General features: G+C 41.9%; 1 protein-coding gene across 1 annotated transcript; it reads right to left on the bottom strand.

The window, feature by feature from the left end:
* Window positions 1–2,702: 2,702 nt before the first annotated feature.
* On the bottom strand, window positions 2,703–15,354 carry asrgl1 (asparaginase and isoaspartyl peptidase 1). The gene is made up of 7 exons (XM_041866589.1): window positions 15,275–15,354; window positions 14,370–14,558; window positions 13,863–14,005; window positions 13,003–13,157; window positions 12,700–12,821; window positions 3,302–3,412; window positions 2,703–3,159 (listed from the first exon to the last, which is right to left on the bottom strand). Exons 2-7 carry the CDS (start codon window positions 14,554–14,556, stop codon window positions 2,945–2,947), a joined length of 933 nt encoding a protein of 310 aa, XP_041722523.1. The 5' UTR covers window positions 14,557–14,558; window positions 15,275–15,354; the 3' UTR covers window positions 2,703–2,944.
* Window positions 15,355–15,693: the final 339 nt, after the last annotated feature.

A 15,693-nucleotide genomic window follows, 5' to 3' on the forward strand; every position in this document is an offset into this window, starting at 1 on the left:
AGTATTATTCCAACATTAGTGTGGAAATATATATGAAACACAGGAAAATCATGTTTTTGACTGCACTGGGCCTTTAATGGGTGAAGAGTGTTTGCATGTGTGTGTAGTGAGTGAGTGAGTGAGTGATTAAATGAGAGAGAGTTGATGTGTAGGCTATGTGCTTGTATGTGCTCTTGAATACATTTCTGGGAGTGTGCGTCTGTGTGTGTGTGTGTGTGTGTGTGTGTGTCTCCACAGTGAAAGAAGAATGTCTAACTCACACTCCCGGGCCAGCATAAACTCCATGACCTGGCCTGTTCTGAGACAGGAAGTGCTCCTATCATCTCCATGGGAACGGTCCTGTGAGCTGAGCTGAGCCAGAGACCCCTCCTCAGACAGGAGAGTTTAGATCAACACAAACAGGCTCTCACACAAAGAAAGAGCTTCCCTTTACAACCCCATTAAACAAAACCCACTAACCCTTACAGTACAACTATGGCTCTTTAGTGGTGAAAAATCATGTCATGTCAAAATACAGGCCATGTCTAGTGTTTTAAGAAGGGTGTTATATAGACACATTTGGAGGTAGAACTAAAATAGATAGTACCAGAGCCCTATCTATAACTTGGGAATATGGCTGCTTAATGTTTGCAGTCTTGCAGTCCCTTATTTATTTTTTCAAGTCGGCTATAACTAGCACCTTATTAACCCCTGAATAATGGAGCAATTTTTGGTTTTAAAAAAAAACTATATTTTTTAAATAAATGTAATTGTACTTGATTTCATTTGTTTATAAAGATACAATGATAGTCTTGTCTGCAAGCCATGAATGGCTTGCAATTCTCTTGAGTCTTACAGAGCCATTAAACTTGCCTGGGAACGCAATTACATCCCAGGGGAACAGCCGATTATATTTATTCTCCCTAAAGAGAGGAGGAATAGGCGAAGTTGCGCATCTTCCAACAGCTATCCTCGATTACTTTGGACACACTGTAGACTACTTACCGCTTCACCTCATCCACGAAAAGGTGAAAAGTTACCTGCGTGAAAACGGCAAGTTATGCTGGTTCGGGACCAATAAACTCTCCGCTTACGCGGTACTGGCAGCCCGATATTTCGTGATAGATCGTTTACGGTGGTGTTTGTAAGAACAGACAACCGCCAGTATCATGCTGCGATAAAATCAGTCTCCTCGCTGGATTTTTCCCACCGTCCGTCCCGGACAATTCCAATCCTCCCGGACACAAAGTTCCCAGTCGAGGCAGTTCAGTTGTCTTCGGATAAAGTTCACTATAACCCCAGCAAAGTATCTAGAAAAACACACCAATCAGGCTGTAAAGTATGGATGCAGAGAACTGCAAAATGTTAAAATTGTCTGAGGGGACATTTGCCGGGTAAAAGCGTCCTTTGTCCGCCGTCTTTTTCGAGCTGTCACTCTTTTTGCCGTCTGTCAGTCTGGCGTTTTTCTACGAAGATTTCTGGAACCGAGTACCTCCCATTTTCTGGCAGAGCTGACCAATGGCTGGCCGGACTGTGCGCATCAACGGGGAAATAATAGCCTGCTCATCTCCGTTACCTTGCGCGCGTCCTTCCTTTGCCATCCATCCCATGACCTCCAATTGTCCGCAGGTGTTCCAAAACTCCAGACTAGCATGTCCATCCGTTACCTTTTATGGTAGGCTACATTGCAATTAATGGGGAGTTCACAATTTCACTTAAACTCACACACCCCTCTGCAATGTGTTCCTCTATATTTTGCACCTGTCCTATGAAATCTGTGATGACCAATGCCCTGAGCCCTCAGTGGTTTACTACTGAAGAATTTAGAATAGTAGCTTAATAAAAAAAACTGTCAGTAATTTTGGGTCAGATTGTAGAAATGAATAGGAGAACAGCAAATCAGTATTTTTCGTCTCTGATGCCCTTGGTCAAGTAGGTATCTCTCTCTCCTGGTCTCTCTCTCTCTCTCTCTCTCTCTCTCTCTCTCCCCCCCCCCACACACACACAGAACTGTAAGATGCCCATGCATCTCTCCCCCTATTTCCAAAGTGATGTTTAGGAAACAAACAAGCTGGTGTTTGGGTAGGAGAGCAGTCTTGACTGTCAGAGGAGACGTTCTGTGTTTGTACTCATAGCAGTAATGTACGATGGAGGTATTGGCAGAGTGAGTGGCAGTGTTGACACCCAAAGCACATTCAGACCCCTTTATACCACACCTGTCCTGTCACAATTAAATCCACCCCATTTTAGGGGATGACACATGGCATCATCACTCCGTCTCCTTTACATCACCAGTACTGATTAGAGCAGACTGAATTTTTGGTCCATTTTCAAACCAGGCAGGGGAAGGACAGAAGACTGGCAGAGGACAACACTTCAGACTATTGAGATGAAACAGAATGGTTCAGCCTGAATTTGTGAACCGACTACACCCCTACATTTTAGAGACTACCGAGATAAGGAGATCCGACAGAAACCAACCAAAGCAAATTAATGTAAAATAACCTTTAGACAATCTTGATATTCTGCACCATCTAGTGGAGTAAACCGAGTGGCACATAACCTTTGCCAGCAGGCCACAGTACATGTAAGGGACACACACTCCATGTGTCAACTTTGTCCGTAACTCTCTGCTAGTATTTATGCATGCCATGAACAATCATGGCTTTATAGGACTCCAAATGAGGCATTGAAAACCCCTCAGAAATGATAAATAGCCTATGTTTGTTTTTAAAACACGCTTTATTCCTTAATATTTACATTTGGCAGTTGATCAACACTTTCCAAATACTGGCTCTAGATATGAGCATTGATCTGAGGATTATAAAATATTGAAATAGTACTGATTGCTAAAAACACAGTTATGGTAAATTTCAATTCAGTGCTTTCTATAGATTGTTTACCTGAGTGTGTTAGTAGGGATCTTCTAGTCTCTCTCAACACATTAGTGGAAGTGGAGTGTATGTTAGTAGGGGTTGTCTATGTTCTGTGTGAAGTGTTCTCCAGTGTACAGGCCATAGTGGAGTGTTTGTTGCTGGGCTGCAGCCCAGGCCATCTGCAGGCTGCTGAAACGAACGGACCATCCACCCTGGGGGTCCACCACAACCACTCCCCCCAGACCCCCCACCCTCTCCTTCATATAGGCCAGGGCCTCGTCTGCTGCTGCCTCTGCACTGCGCCCTGCAGGGGACACACACACCAGGGAGGGAGGATGGATGGATTAATGCATGGATGAGGGAATAAATGGATGGAGTTACTGAGGATTGAATGTTTATAATCAGTTTATCAATCAATCTGTCTTTATAAATCGTGTGTGTGTTACCTTGCTCCATGTGGAACAGGATGAGTCTAGCCAGAGTCACCTTCATGATGGCTTCACCATGGCCCGTGGGTGACACTGCTCCCACCTTGTTATCAGCATAACCTCCACACCCTGAAAGACACACACAGCCTGCTCTTCACACACTATAAGAGAAAGGTCTCCAACATGTATTGACTTTCATGTGGTCTTAAAGTCTGTTGGAATACTTGAAAAATCAGTCCAATTTGACAACTGATGGATTGGTTGAAGTGGGGTGGAAACCTTGCTTATAGTATTTCTACAGGCAGTATATCAAGGCTAGAATAATTGTAACACACCTGGTTGTCTGAGGGTGCGGTTTCCGCTTCGAGCCACTAGATGGTGAGGTAAACAATAGAATACATGTACAGAATGCTCTTTACAGGTACCAAAAATAAAAGGCGCAAACAAATAGTGTAAAAAATGCCCTGCACCTTTAAGGGTATTTGATTGACAAGCCAGTCAGCCAATATCTGCTCCTGAATTCTGGACAATCACCTCCCTGGTGCTCTCCCCTTGGGTGTCAGGTGAGTTTCCAAAAAAGAGGGGAAAAAACTAACTGGGCACAAACTGGTTGAATCAACATTGTTTCAATGTAATTTGCCAACGTATTGTGACAAGGAATCTACATGGAAAATACATTGGATTTGAAAAAAGTAATCAACATAAACTGTTGTTTTGAGGGTGAAGTTTCAACCACAGAATTATGATACCAATTTTCAACATAGACAAACCTTGTATAAAATGTTTAATTTGTACCTTTGAAACAACGTCAGATCTTCAACGTTATATCCACCATTAGAAAAAATAAAAAAACAATAGGCTGGGCAGCACCTCCTACTGGAGAGTTGATATACAGCTATTCATTTGGTCTCCCATCCAGGGTTTTAACCAAGCCCTGCTTAGCTTTTATATTTGTAACTGACTACTACCAATGTGCCATCAGTGAGACTGATTATTGAGAGATCTCTTAATAACTAAATACTGTATATTCACTGTTGCTATCAAAGTCATTCCAAAGGGTAGAGGTTTAACAGCAAATGAAATGCAACCATACATTTTTATAAGTCATACATCATCAATGATGCTATTTAGGCATATATAGCATTTGCAAAGTCATCAACAGCTATTGTTTCAAGTCAACCCAGGGTTCAGCTAAAAATAGACAATACATAGGCCTAGGGTTTCAATCTTTGGTTGATTTCAAATGTAATCTTCAAGTTAATCATTAATATGTTGGATTCACATCAACATCTCAACCAAAAATCTAAGTTAAAGAATAGGACTAAATCAAATCAAACTTTATTTAAAGGGCATTTAAAGTTTGATTAGATTAGATTTAGTCCTGTTCTTTAACTTTGGTTTTTGGTTGAGATGGAGACGTGAATCCAACATATCAATTATTAATTTGTAGACAAACTGGAATTAAAGCCAGACTAAGTCAGTAGCACAAAAGATACATCTCCTTCATATGTTGATATTTGGTTGCGTTGACAACCAAACACAAATCAATTACACTTTTGCAATACAGTAAATAGCATATTAACTTGTCGACAAATAAAAGTTAATGAATAGGATTAAGATTCTTTAAAATGTTGGAATCAATTAGGTCCACTATTGCTCGAAATGATTAATACAGCTGCAATTTACAAAGGTTCATTTAGGAGAGATGTGAATACAGCACTAATTTAGCTTTTATTAGAAAAAAGGTACTAAAAGGAACTAAAAGGAGTGATACAATATCTCAGTTTCAAGGTAAGAAGCCTGGTGTGGTATCAGTCAGTTACATGCGGGAACCAACCATGATTATATGACTTGTTTGTGTAGCAGTATAAAAGGACTGAAAGAGAACCTCCCCTTTGGAGTTTCATCAGGCTTGTATTGAGTTTGTGAACCTCTCCGGCCGTGATAATAAAGATTGCTTCATTTACTATGATTTGAGTCCTTAGTGGTGTATTTCCACAACATTGTCCTCCCGTCTCGAGACTTACTTAACAAAATTGGTCCACATGAACCAAAGTGGGTTTGTTAAAAAGTGCTTATCCTCTGATAACCTCCGTTAACTATTACATATCTTAGATGCTTCATCAGAAACAGCTCCTTGGGCTGCGTTATCTCTCGATGCAGAACAAGCTGCATATCTCTGGTCTGTCTTGGAACATATGGGGATTGGCGCCAATTTCATGAATATTATTAAAATACTATATGCCAATCCCTCAGCCATAGTTATAACAGGCAATATCTGCTCTGCTCCTTTCAGAATCACTAGAAGCAGCAGACAAGGCGATCCAATCTTGCCTTTGCTATTCTTATTATCCATGGAACCCCTGGCTGAGGCAATTCGTCAATCAAAGGAAATAACACCAATTTCCATCAAATCTACTGATCACTTCATCTCATTATACGTGGATGATATTTTACTATATCTAGACAATGCATCTCAATCGCTCACAAACGCATTGATGACCATAGATTAATTTTATAGCTTGAAATGAAGCTGAATTTATCTAACCAAATCAGCACTACTGCCTCTCAAGACCCGATGGAAGACTCGATCTCTACCAGTGCCGGTCAGTGCCGTTTTTTTTCATGAGCATGGCCTTATTTCTATTACAGGGAATAAGTTAGTCCTAAATATTTTAAAAACTAAAAGCATTGTATTTGGGACAAATCACTTTACTAAACCCTAAACCTCAACTAAATATAGTAATGAATAATGTGGAAATTGAGCAAGTTGAGGAGACTAAATTGCTTGGAGTAACCCTGGATTGTAAACTGTCATGGTCAAAACATATTGATACAACAGTAGCTAGGATGGGGAGAAGTCTGTCTATAATAAAGCGCTGCTCTGCATTCTTAACAGCACTATCAAAAAGGCAGGTCCTACAGGCCCTAGTTTTGTCGCACCTGGACTACTGTTCAGTCGTGTGGTCAGGTGCCACAAAGAGGGACATAGGAAAATTGCAATTGGCTCAGAACAGGGCAGCACGGCTGGCCCTTGGATGTACACAGAGCGCTAACATTAATAATATGAATGTCAATCTCTCCTGGCTCAAAGCGGAGGAGAGATTGACTTCTTCACTACTTGTATTTGTGAGAGGTATTGACATGTTGAATGCATGTCTGTTTGAACTACTGGCACACAGCTCGGACACTGATGCATACCCCACAAGACATGCCACTAGAGGTCTCTTCACAGTCGCCATGTCAAGAACAGACTATGGGAGGCGCACAGTACTACATAGAGCCATGACTACATGGAACTCTATTCCACATCAAGTAACTCATGCCAGCAGTAAAATTAAATAAAATAAAAACAGAAAAATGCACCTTATGGAACAGCGGGGACTGTCAAGCAACACAAACATAGACACATGCATACAAACACACGATAACATATGCACTATACACATGTACACATGGATTTTGGGTTATAGATATGTGGTAGTAGAGTAGAAGGCCTGAGGGCACACACTTAACATGTTGTGAAATCTGTTATGAATGTATAGTAATGTTTCTAAAATGTATAACTGCCTTAATTTAGCTGGACCCCAGGAAGATAAGCTAATGGGGATCCATAATAAATACAAATACAGCATATTGGATAACTCTCATTCATATTCCATTCACCCAGTTCAATGTAACAGCGATAGGTTTAGGCTACAACATGATACTCAAATTTTCCATATACCCATCATGAGGTTGCTACAACCTAGCCTATGAATAAAAGTTTACAACGTAGGTCGAGAGACAAATTTGAGGTGACCTTCAATACCGCCTTGCACACTCTTGCCTGCATCTAGCTGATATAGGGTGTAATCATTAGTCCATCAGTTGCAGCCACATTGTATTCCTTCTTGCATCTATGCTCTCTCCTCCGCTCACCTCTTCCCTTCGCTTGTGGACTTCATCAATACACAACACATCGGCTGTATGTGACCAGGCGAAAAAACCTTTCCAAGCCAAACTGCTACACACAGCCGACATCGTTGTCACTATATTAGCTAAAGTAACGTCATAGTCAGCATAGCTTATAGAACTAACGCGTTAGTAAACCCGCTACAATCATGCAGTAACGTTAGTGTACAGTCAGTAAGCAGTTACACGGCGGGCCCCGGTGGCAATAAATTAGTAATACCAAAAGCTTACATTGACATAGAAGAGGTCCAGTGTTGTGTTGGAAAGTCATAGCCAGCTAGCTAACATAGCATCCCTCTGTTTGAGCAGGATGTTTAAGTAAGCTAAACTAGCTAGCTGCATTTGCTAGCTAAGTAAGTGAAACAAAGTGAAAAAATAAAAGAGGACATCTCTCTCTCTATTTCTCTCTTGCTTCTCCTTCTATTTTGGAAGAAATTAATTTGTTCAAAACTGTTCAACTATTGTCTTTGTCTCTCTTTGAGTCTACTCACCACATTTTATACACTGCAGTGCTAGCTAGCTGTAGCTTCTGCTTTCAGTACTAGATTCATTCTCTGATCCTTTGATTGGATGGACAACATGTCAGTTCATGCTGCAAGAGCTCTGATAGGCTGGAGGACGTCCTCCAGAAGTTGTCATAATTACTGTGCAAGTCTATGGAATGGTGTGAGAACTATGAGCCTCCTAGGTTTTGTATTGAAGTCAATGTACCCAGAGGAGGACGGAAGCTAGCTGTCCTCCGGCTACACCATGGTGCTACCCTACAGAGTGCTGTTGAGGCTACTGTAGACCTTATTTGCAAAACAGTGTATTAATCAATTATTTAGTGACGTGATTATATTTAGTATAGTTTTATCTAAAAATTATAACTTTTTTAATGTTTTACTATTTTAATTTTTATGAAATTCACTGAGGTGGATAGTCCTCCCCTTCCTCTTCTGAGGAGCCTCCACTGATCTCTACTTATGGAATCCCAATCATTTCCTATTTTAAATATTTGGGAGTAGATATATTTCCTTCCTTAGATAAAACCATTACCAGAAACTTTAACAGAACGCTCAAATCAATTCATTCCGACCTCAGAAGATGGAATAATATCCCAGTTGCTTTAACCGGAAGAATATCTATTGTCAACGTCAAAATGAATATATTGCAATGGCTGAATTTCTGTAGTTCAATGCTTCCCATGGCACCCCCTTCTGTCTATTGGGATAAAATTCATAGTGGGTTTCAAAATATGTATGGCAAGGTAAACGTCCCGGAAAAAATTAACAAGACGTTGGAGGTAAAGGTCTTCACAGGCCCAAAAAGTTGGACCCGTTCCAAAATGGACCTGGGGCTTTTCCACCCGGCCCCCGATATGCATAAATACATGTTTTAAATATAGACCCGTTCCGAACGGACCTGAAGACAACTAGACCCGTTCCGTATAGACCTGGTCAGATCCAGACCCGGTCCGAGTGAGAGAAACAGCAGAAAAGTAATATTTTAAACTACTTTATTAACCGGGGCTGACAAAGCACGAGAGGAGGGAGAGAGGTGCCGCTCTAGCCGGTGGAGGGACCGTACTGTGAGCGAGTGACACAGAGAGCAGTGAGGAGGAGTAGGTAGGGGGAGACGAGAGACAGCAACCAAGCCGACTCGCGCTATAGTAGACTAATAGCTGCCATAGCTGGGTTATTTAATGTATCATCAAATATGATTACGTAGTACATGTCTTGACTGCATCAAACCGGGAGACGCTAGTTAAGCTAGCTAACGTTAGCTAACTAGGCTAATTGAGGTCGCAGTGCATGCGCTTTGTCATCCTACAGTTACAAATAACTCCATTCAGAAATATTAAGTAGCAGCCTATCTGTTGGCTATTGATCGATGTAGCTTATCCTTTTCCTTTAATTTCTGTCATTTTAATTCCATCTTCCATTGATTAGATATCTCCTAACTTTTGCCACACACGGAGGCTCTATGACAGTAGCCAATTGCCGCTTTAATGATTTATGATTGGCCAACAACAACCTACACTTGCTATGCTTGTTCAAAGCAAGAGCAGCAGCATAAATGATAAAATGTCTCTCCATCTCGCTCTACTGCGCAGTCGCGTTCGGGTCTGTAAGGGCCCGTCCGAACTAGCCAGTTAAAATTACACATACCCGAGACCCGTGAAAATCATATCAGATCTGACCCAGACCGGTGACATTATTTAGAATTCTGGACCCGGACCTCTCGGTCCCGTATCGGTATTCGGGTACAGGTGGATCCGTGAAGACCTCTATTATCTGGGCTCCCGAAAGGACTGATCTCTATAATACACTATATTACACAAAAGTATGTGGACACCCCTTCAAATTAGTGAATTCGTCTATTTCAGCCACACCCGTTGCTGACAGGTGTATAAAATCGAGCACACAGCCATGCAATCTCCATAGACAAATACTGGCAGTAGAATGGCCTTACTGAAGAGCTCAGTGACGTCTAGGCGCAGCAACGGCTCATCCGCGAAGTGGTAGGCCACACAAGCTCACAGAACGGACCCGCTGAGTGCTGAAGCGCATAAAAATCGTCTGTCCTTGGTTGCAACACTCACTACCAAGTTCCAAACTGCCTCTGGAAGCAATGTCAGCACAATAACTGTTCGTCGGGAGCTTCATGAAATAGGTTTCCATGGCTGAGCAGCCGCACACAAGCCTAAGATCACCATGAGCAATGCCAAGCGTCGGCTGGAGTGGTGTAAAGCTCGCCGCCATTGAACTCTGGAGCAGTGGAAACGCGTTCTCTGGAGTGATGAATCACGCTTCACCATCTGGCAGTCCGACCGATTAATCTGGGTTTGGCGGATGCCAGGAGAACGCTACCTGCCCCAATGCATAGTGCCAACTGTAAAGTTTGGTGGAGGAGGAATAATGGTCTGGGGCTGTTTTTCATGGTTCGGGCTAGGCCTCTTAGTTCCAGTGAAGGGAAATCTTAACGCTACAGCATACAATGACATTCTAGACGATTCTGTGCTTCCAACTTTGTGGCAACAGTTTGGGGAAGGCCCTTTCCTGGTTCATCATGACAATGCCGCAGTGCACAAAGCGAGGTCCATACAGAAATGGTTTGTCAAGATCGGTGTGGAAGAACTTGACTGGCCTGCACACAGAGCCCTGACCTCAACCCCATCGAACACCTTTGGGATGAATTGGAACGCCAACTGCGAGCCAACATCAGCACCCGACCTCACTAATGCTCTTGTTGCTGAATGGAAGCAAGTCCCCGCAGCAATGTTCTAGTGGAAAGCCTTCCCAGAAGAGTGGAGGCTGTTATAGCAGCAAAGAGGGGACCAACTCCATATTAATGCCCATGATTTTGGAATGAGATGTTCGACGAGCAGGTGTCCACATAATTTTGGTCATGTAGTGTATATAAACAACTTTTGGAAAGCACCATATTCTGAGCTAGCCATTAAAAAAGTATGGTCCACAAATCTAATTGAATCTGAACAACTCTTTAACTGGAATAGAATATGGAAAAATATGGCCTTGGGATCCCATAATCCGAACCATCAATTTAAACATTTTAAGTTTGTTCAGACTGTATTTAACACCAAGGAAACGTTTTACGATGTAATTGGCCCAAACTCCCAACCGTTCACTAAATCAGGAGTGCCCTGCAGTTACATGATCCTGGGGCAGAGTTACAAAATTATTTCCAAAGAGCATGATTTTATACTGTATATTCAATGCTTTGCATCTATTATGTTACTTAACGATGATAGCCCTTTGAATCGCTCAATCAATCAGAAAATATTACTGCTCGCAGGTGCCTGGATGGGAACTGAGGGGGGAATGGGTTGGGGTTTTCTTTGTATGCAGTTCATAGTTTTTTTGATTTTTTTTACAACTGTTAATGCAATCTCAACTGCAATCCAGGTCATTTGGTTGTGCTATTATATGAAGCACAGTGATAACACATTAAGTTGTGCATTCCCATTTGAACTTTGTTGTGCTTTTAAAATGGTTGAAAGTGCAGTGATAACAAACATTTAGATGACACCTAAACCAAAAATCTGACATTGTTTTTCCATTCGAATTTGGTTACACTTTTAAATGGTTGAAAGCATTGTAATAACACATTGGGAATTCAAACTTCTGGCTGTCTTTTTGAGTGGGTGAATAAAGGTTGAAATCTCATTGATCATCATCTCTACCAAATATTGCCCACATTTCCACATTGAAATGTCATGATGTACCCAGTGGGAAGGGTCTACAGGAGTAGGAGATGGCCTAGTCAAGTTAGTGTTTAATGTGTTCCTCAATTCAACTGTGAGTATTGTTTCTTTGTTGTGCCAACTTATTTATACTACAGTGTTTGTTGAAGTTCATGCATGCGTCCTACCTTTGTATATAGACCATACGTACTAAATAACATTTTTATAAAAGGTCATGTTAACCGACTTATATTATCGCATAGAACAAAACGTATAAGATCTCCTAAAACTGTGTTAACCTCAGACCTTATTTTTGGTCTTTATCCCAAAACCCCATTATTTCCCCCATAGGAATGGCCAACGAACCAGAGGTAGAAAATGCTAACTAATTTCCTTTTTTAGGACTACAAGCTGACGAGCTCTATATGCATATCTGTACATTTACTGGCCTATTTACCCTTTTAATAGTGCCCTTTCTCTTTACAGAAACCACACTTCACTCAACTCACACAAAGTTGTGTATGGAATGCGTTGGTTGGTGGTGACAAACCCTGTTTATAATATCTGCCTGGTTCTTACCGGACAACCTGTGGTGGGTTACCAACTCTACAGTCAGAAATCAGTATATAGCAGGTGAGGGCTCAGAACGTTTCCAGCTAGCCCTTACATTTGTAAACTAGTGATCTATGAAACTCTTGACAGCGATTCACTTCTAAAGGCATGTCAGTGAATGGGGATATTTGGGTGAAATGCATAGTTGATCATTGATGGTTGACCTGAGTGTATTGATTTACCAGCATCGCTGATTAACATTAGAACATTTCTCATCATGAGACTCCACTTACCACTTCTTCAATTACATGCATGTAAAGTAATATATTGTTTAACCCCTGTTCTGTGTATGTGTGTAAATGTATGCACATTTGAGAGTGTGGGTGTTTGTGTGTGTACAGTATGTTGTGTATGTGCCTCTGTGCCTTTATGAAGCAGTCTAGGAGTGTGAGGTAGTAGTGTGTGTTGTTCATACTGCTGGCTGTAATAATCTCCATAGTGAAACATTAACCCAGCAGGTATTGAGTGAATGGCTCCACACCACCACACATTCCTCCACGTCTCAGGGGTCAGGGTTCACCAAAGCCACTCAGCTTTCTGTATCACTGTTAAAGCTGCAGGTCTCGTTCTCATTTCTTCCTCCACTCCTCTCTTTCTCTCTCCTACTTCCTCTCCACATCTCTTTATCCGTTTACCTCATATGACATAACATCAGATGTCTCACCAATACATGCTGTATCCCCCACTCTGCCCTCCATCTTGTTCAGCATGCCACCGGTGGAGGTGGCACAGGCTATGTTCCCCTCCGCATCCACCGCCACCGCCCCTACCGTGCCCATCTTTCCCCTGTGACACACACACACTTCAATTAAAAATGTAATTAACATCTATCATGCAATATTATCATACCATGCTGTGTTCTATCATGTCACACTATCATATATCATGTCATGTTACAATCCATTTCATTATCTATCTAATGTATTCAACTCCATGGTATGAAACATCATGTCATGCTTTATCTTACATCTGGCACTCCACCGGGTTGGCATCAGCTGCCAGGTTCTTCTTCCAGCGCATACGGGCATACTCTGTGATCAGGGACTCCTCTGGCACCTCGGGTACACCCATTGCCCTGGCAAACTGACTGGCACCCTCTCCAGTCAGACACAGATGGCTCGTCTGCAATGGGTAACAGGGGCTCATTCAATGGGGAACAATGTTCAAGATGTATAGAATATACTGTACCTCACTTGCTTACGCGTGAGAGAGCGCTGTGGGAAAGTGCGCCGTGGCGGAAGCGTTCGCGCTAAAATGTATCGCTTTACGGCACTGCTTCGACCTCCCTTACAATGCAAAATATAATGATGTATATGTTCCTATGTAGTTCTTACTTCTGTTTCACCAACTACACACACACACGTACCCCACCAGACATGCCACCAGGGGTCTTTTGACAGTCCCAAAATCCAGAACAAATTCAAGAAAGTGTACAGTATTATATTGAGCCATTAATGCACAGAACTCCATTCCATCTCATATTGCTCAAATGAACAGCAAACCCGGTTTCAAAAAACAGATAAAGCAACATCTCATGGCACAACGCCTCTCCCCTATTTGACCTAGATAGTTTGTGTGTATGTATTGATATGTAGGCTACGTGTGTCTTTAAAAAAAAAATGTAATTGATGTAGTTCTGTCCTTGAGCTGTTCTTGTCTATTAATGTTCTGTATTATGTCATGTTTCATGTTTTGTGTAGACCCCAGGAAGATTAGCTGCTGCTTTTGCAACAGCTAATGGGGATCCTAATAAAATACCTAAAATACCCTGAACTGCTGTATGATCAACACTTTGTCTAAGCAAATCTGTGTGTGCGTGAACAGTACCTTGTCCATGACCAGTCTGGCCAGTTGGACAGGGTTGGCCACTTTCCTGACCGCAGAGACAGCTCCGCTGGCCAGATATCTCCCGTCCATCACGATGGCATCCATCTCCACCTCGCCCTTAGCGTTCAACACCGAGCCTCGTCCTGATGCATGCAGAGATACAAGAGGACTCAGAGAAACGTCTTCATCTATACTTTATCAACCTTTGTTTATCCAGGTTAGTGTCATTGACAGTCAAATCTGGTAGCACTTTATTTTGTGGTAGTCTACTGGTATTTACCCCCCAAAAAGTAAAAGGTAAATGAATACTTATTTGGTAATTCCATTTGTTAATATTGTGTAATTATTACCATAGAACCATGTACCAAGTAAATATAAGTAGATGAATAGGTGGACCTATTTACCTTATCAGACCCTTATTGCTGATCTCAGAGGCCAGATGGTTTTTTCTGGTCATGTGACCTGGCTAGGAAAGACTCCAGGCCCTAGTCATGGGTGTGTGTTTACCTGCGTTGTAGTGGGGGTCATTCTCCAGCAGAGTGACTGCCTCCACCACAGCGTCCATGGCGCTGCCCTGCCCCTGGAGTTTGGAGTAGCCCCCCCTGACTGCAGCCCGGACCCCAGCACAAGACATCTGTGCACGCTCTTCAGGGATGTGCCCCGCTCCCCCATGGACCACCAACACAGGCAACATGTCTGCCAGAGAGGCAAGGGAGAGAGAAGTGGTGAGACAGTTACAGCAATTTAAAGAGGTTATACTCACTGTTTGTGTTACACATGTGCTCATGGGGATGCCCACATTGATATTTAAATTATCTTGAAATGGAGGTGTCCTGATTTGACCAGTGTCTAATAATAATAATAAGGACATCCTGGGTAGTTGAACTACAGTCAGCACCAAAACACCTGATTCAAACCATTATGTTGAGTTAGAGCTGGGCAGGAACAAAAGCCAGCACTGTAGCTCATTACAACCAAGCGGTGGCCACTGGTGTACATTAACACTCCCCATACTGCCAGACTGCCAGCTGTTTTGTTTGGTCAGGAAAAACTCCTGGCCCGTGTACACTTACAGATAGTATCCACAGGTCCAGCCATTAGCATTGAAACGGTTCTTACGTGTGATATTATAGCGTAGCCTACTCGATATAATTTAAACCAGCTGTCAGCACAATTTGTGCAAAGGAATAATTGAATGCGTCCGAAACGAATGAAGTTGGACTTAAGCTAAAACAAGACCAAATGCATTCATGCAGCGTCGCGCAAATAAATGGAGCAATGAACACGCATCGGAATGTGTGTGAAAAATAACACTATTCGATGTTGACATATACATTTGTATACACACTGAGATAGTATGCACTGATCATGTTTCCTGAGAAATTGTTCTACTGTTTATATTTCTTTCTTACCAGATAATCCGTCGAGGTTCAGTTATCGAAACCAGCGCGTTTAATGACGTATGTACTATTATTATGCCAGAAGCACAAACAATTACGTCACTCTGTATGGTAATGAGAAAAGCTTCAAAATAAAAGCCCAATTTCAAAACATTGCAATGTGGATAACTAATTCAAAATTAATTTAATTTTTATAAATTATTGTGCAGGCAAAAAAGGCAATAAGTATATATATATTTTTAAAGACCAATAATAAAAATATACGATGTTGACACTGGTATGTTGAAAATATTGTTAGTCCACTTCTGTTGTTTACGAAGCGTGTGACGAATAAAATGTGATTTGATTTGAATATTCGGCTGTAGAGAGAACTCTTCTAACTGTCTCAGCTAAAGTGGGGTGGAAAATACTCAGTAGGGTCTCTACTAACC

Source organism: Coregonus clupeaformis, chromosome 37 (assembly GCF_020615455.1).
Source record: "Coregonus clupeaformis isolate EN_2021a chromosome 37, ASM2061545v1, whole genome shotgun sequence".
Taxonomy (NCBI): domain Eukaryota; kingdom Metazoa; phylum Chordata; class Actinopteri; order Salmoniformes; family Salmonidae; genus Coregonus; species Coregonus clupeaformis.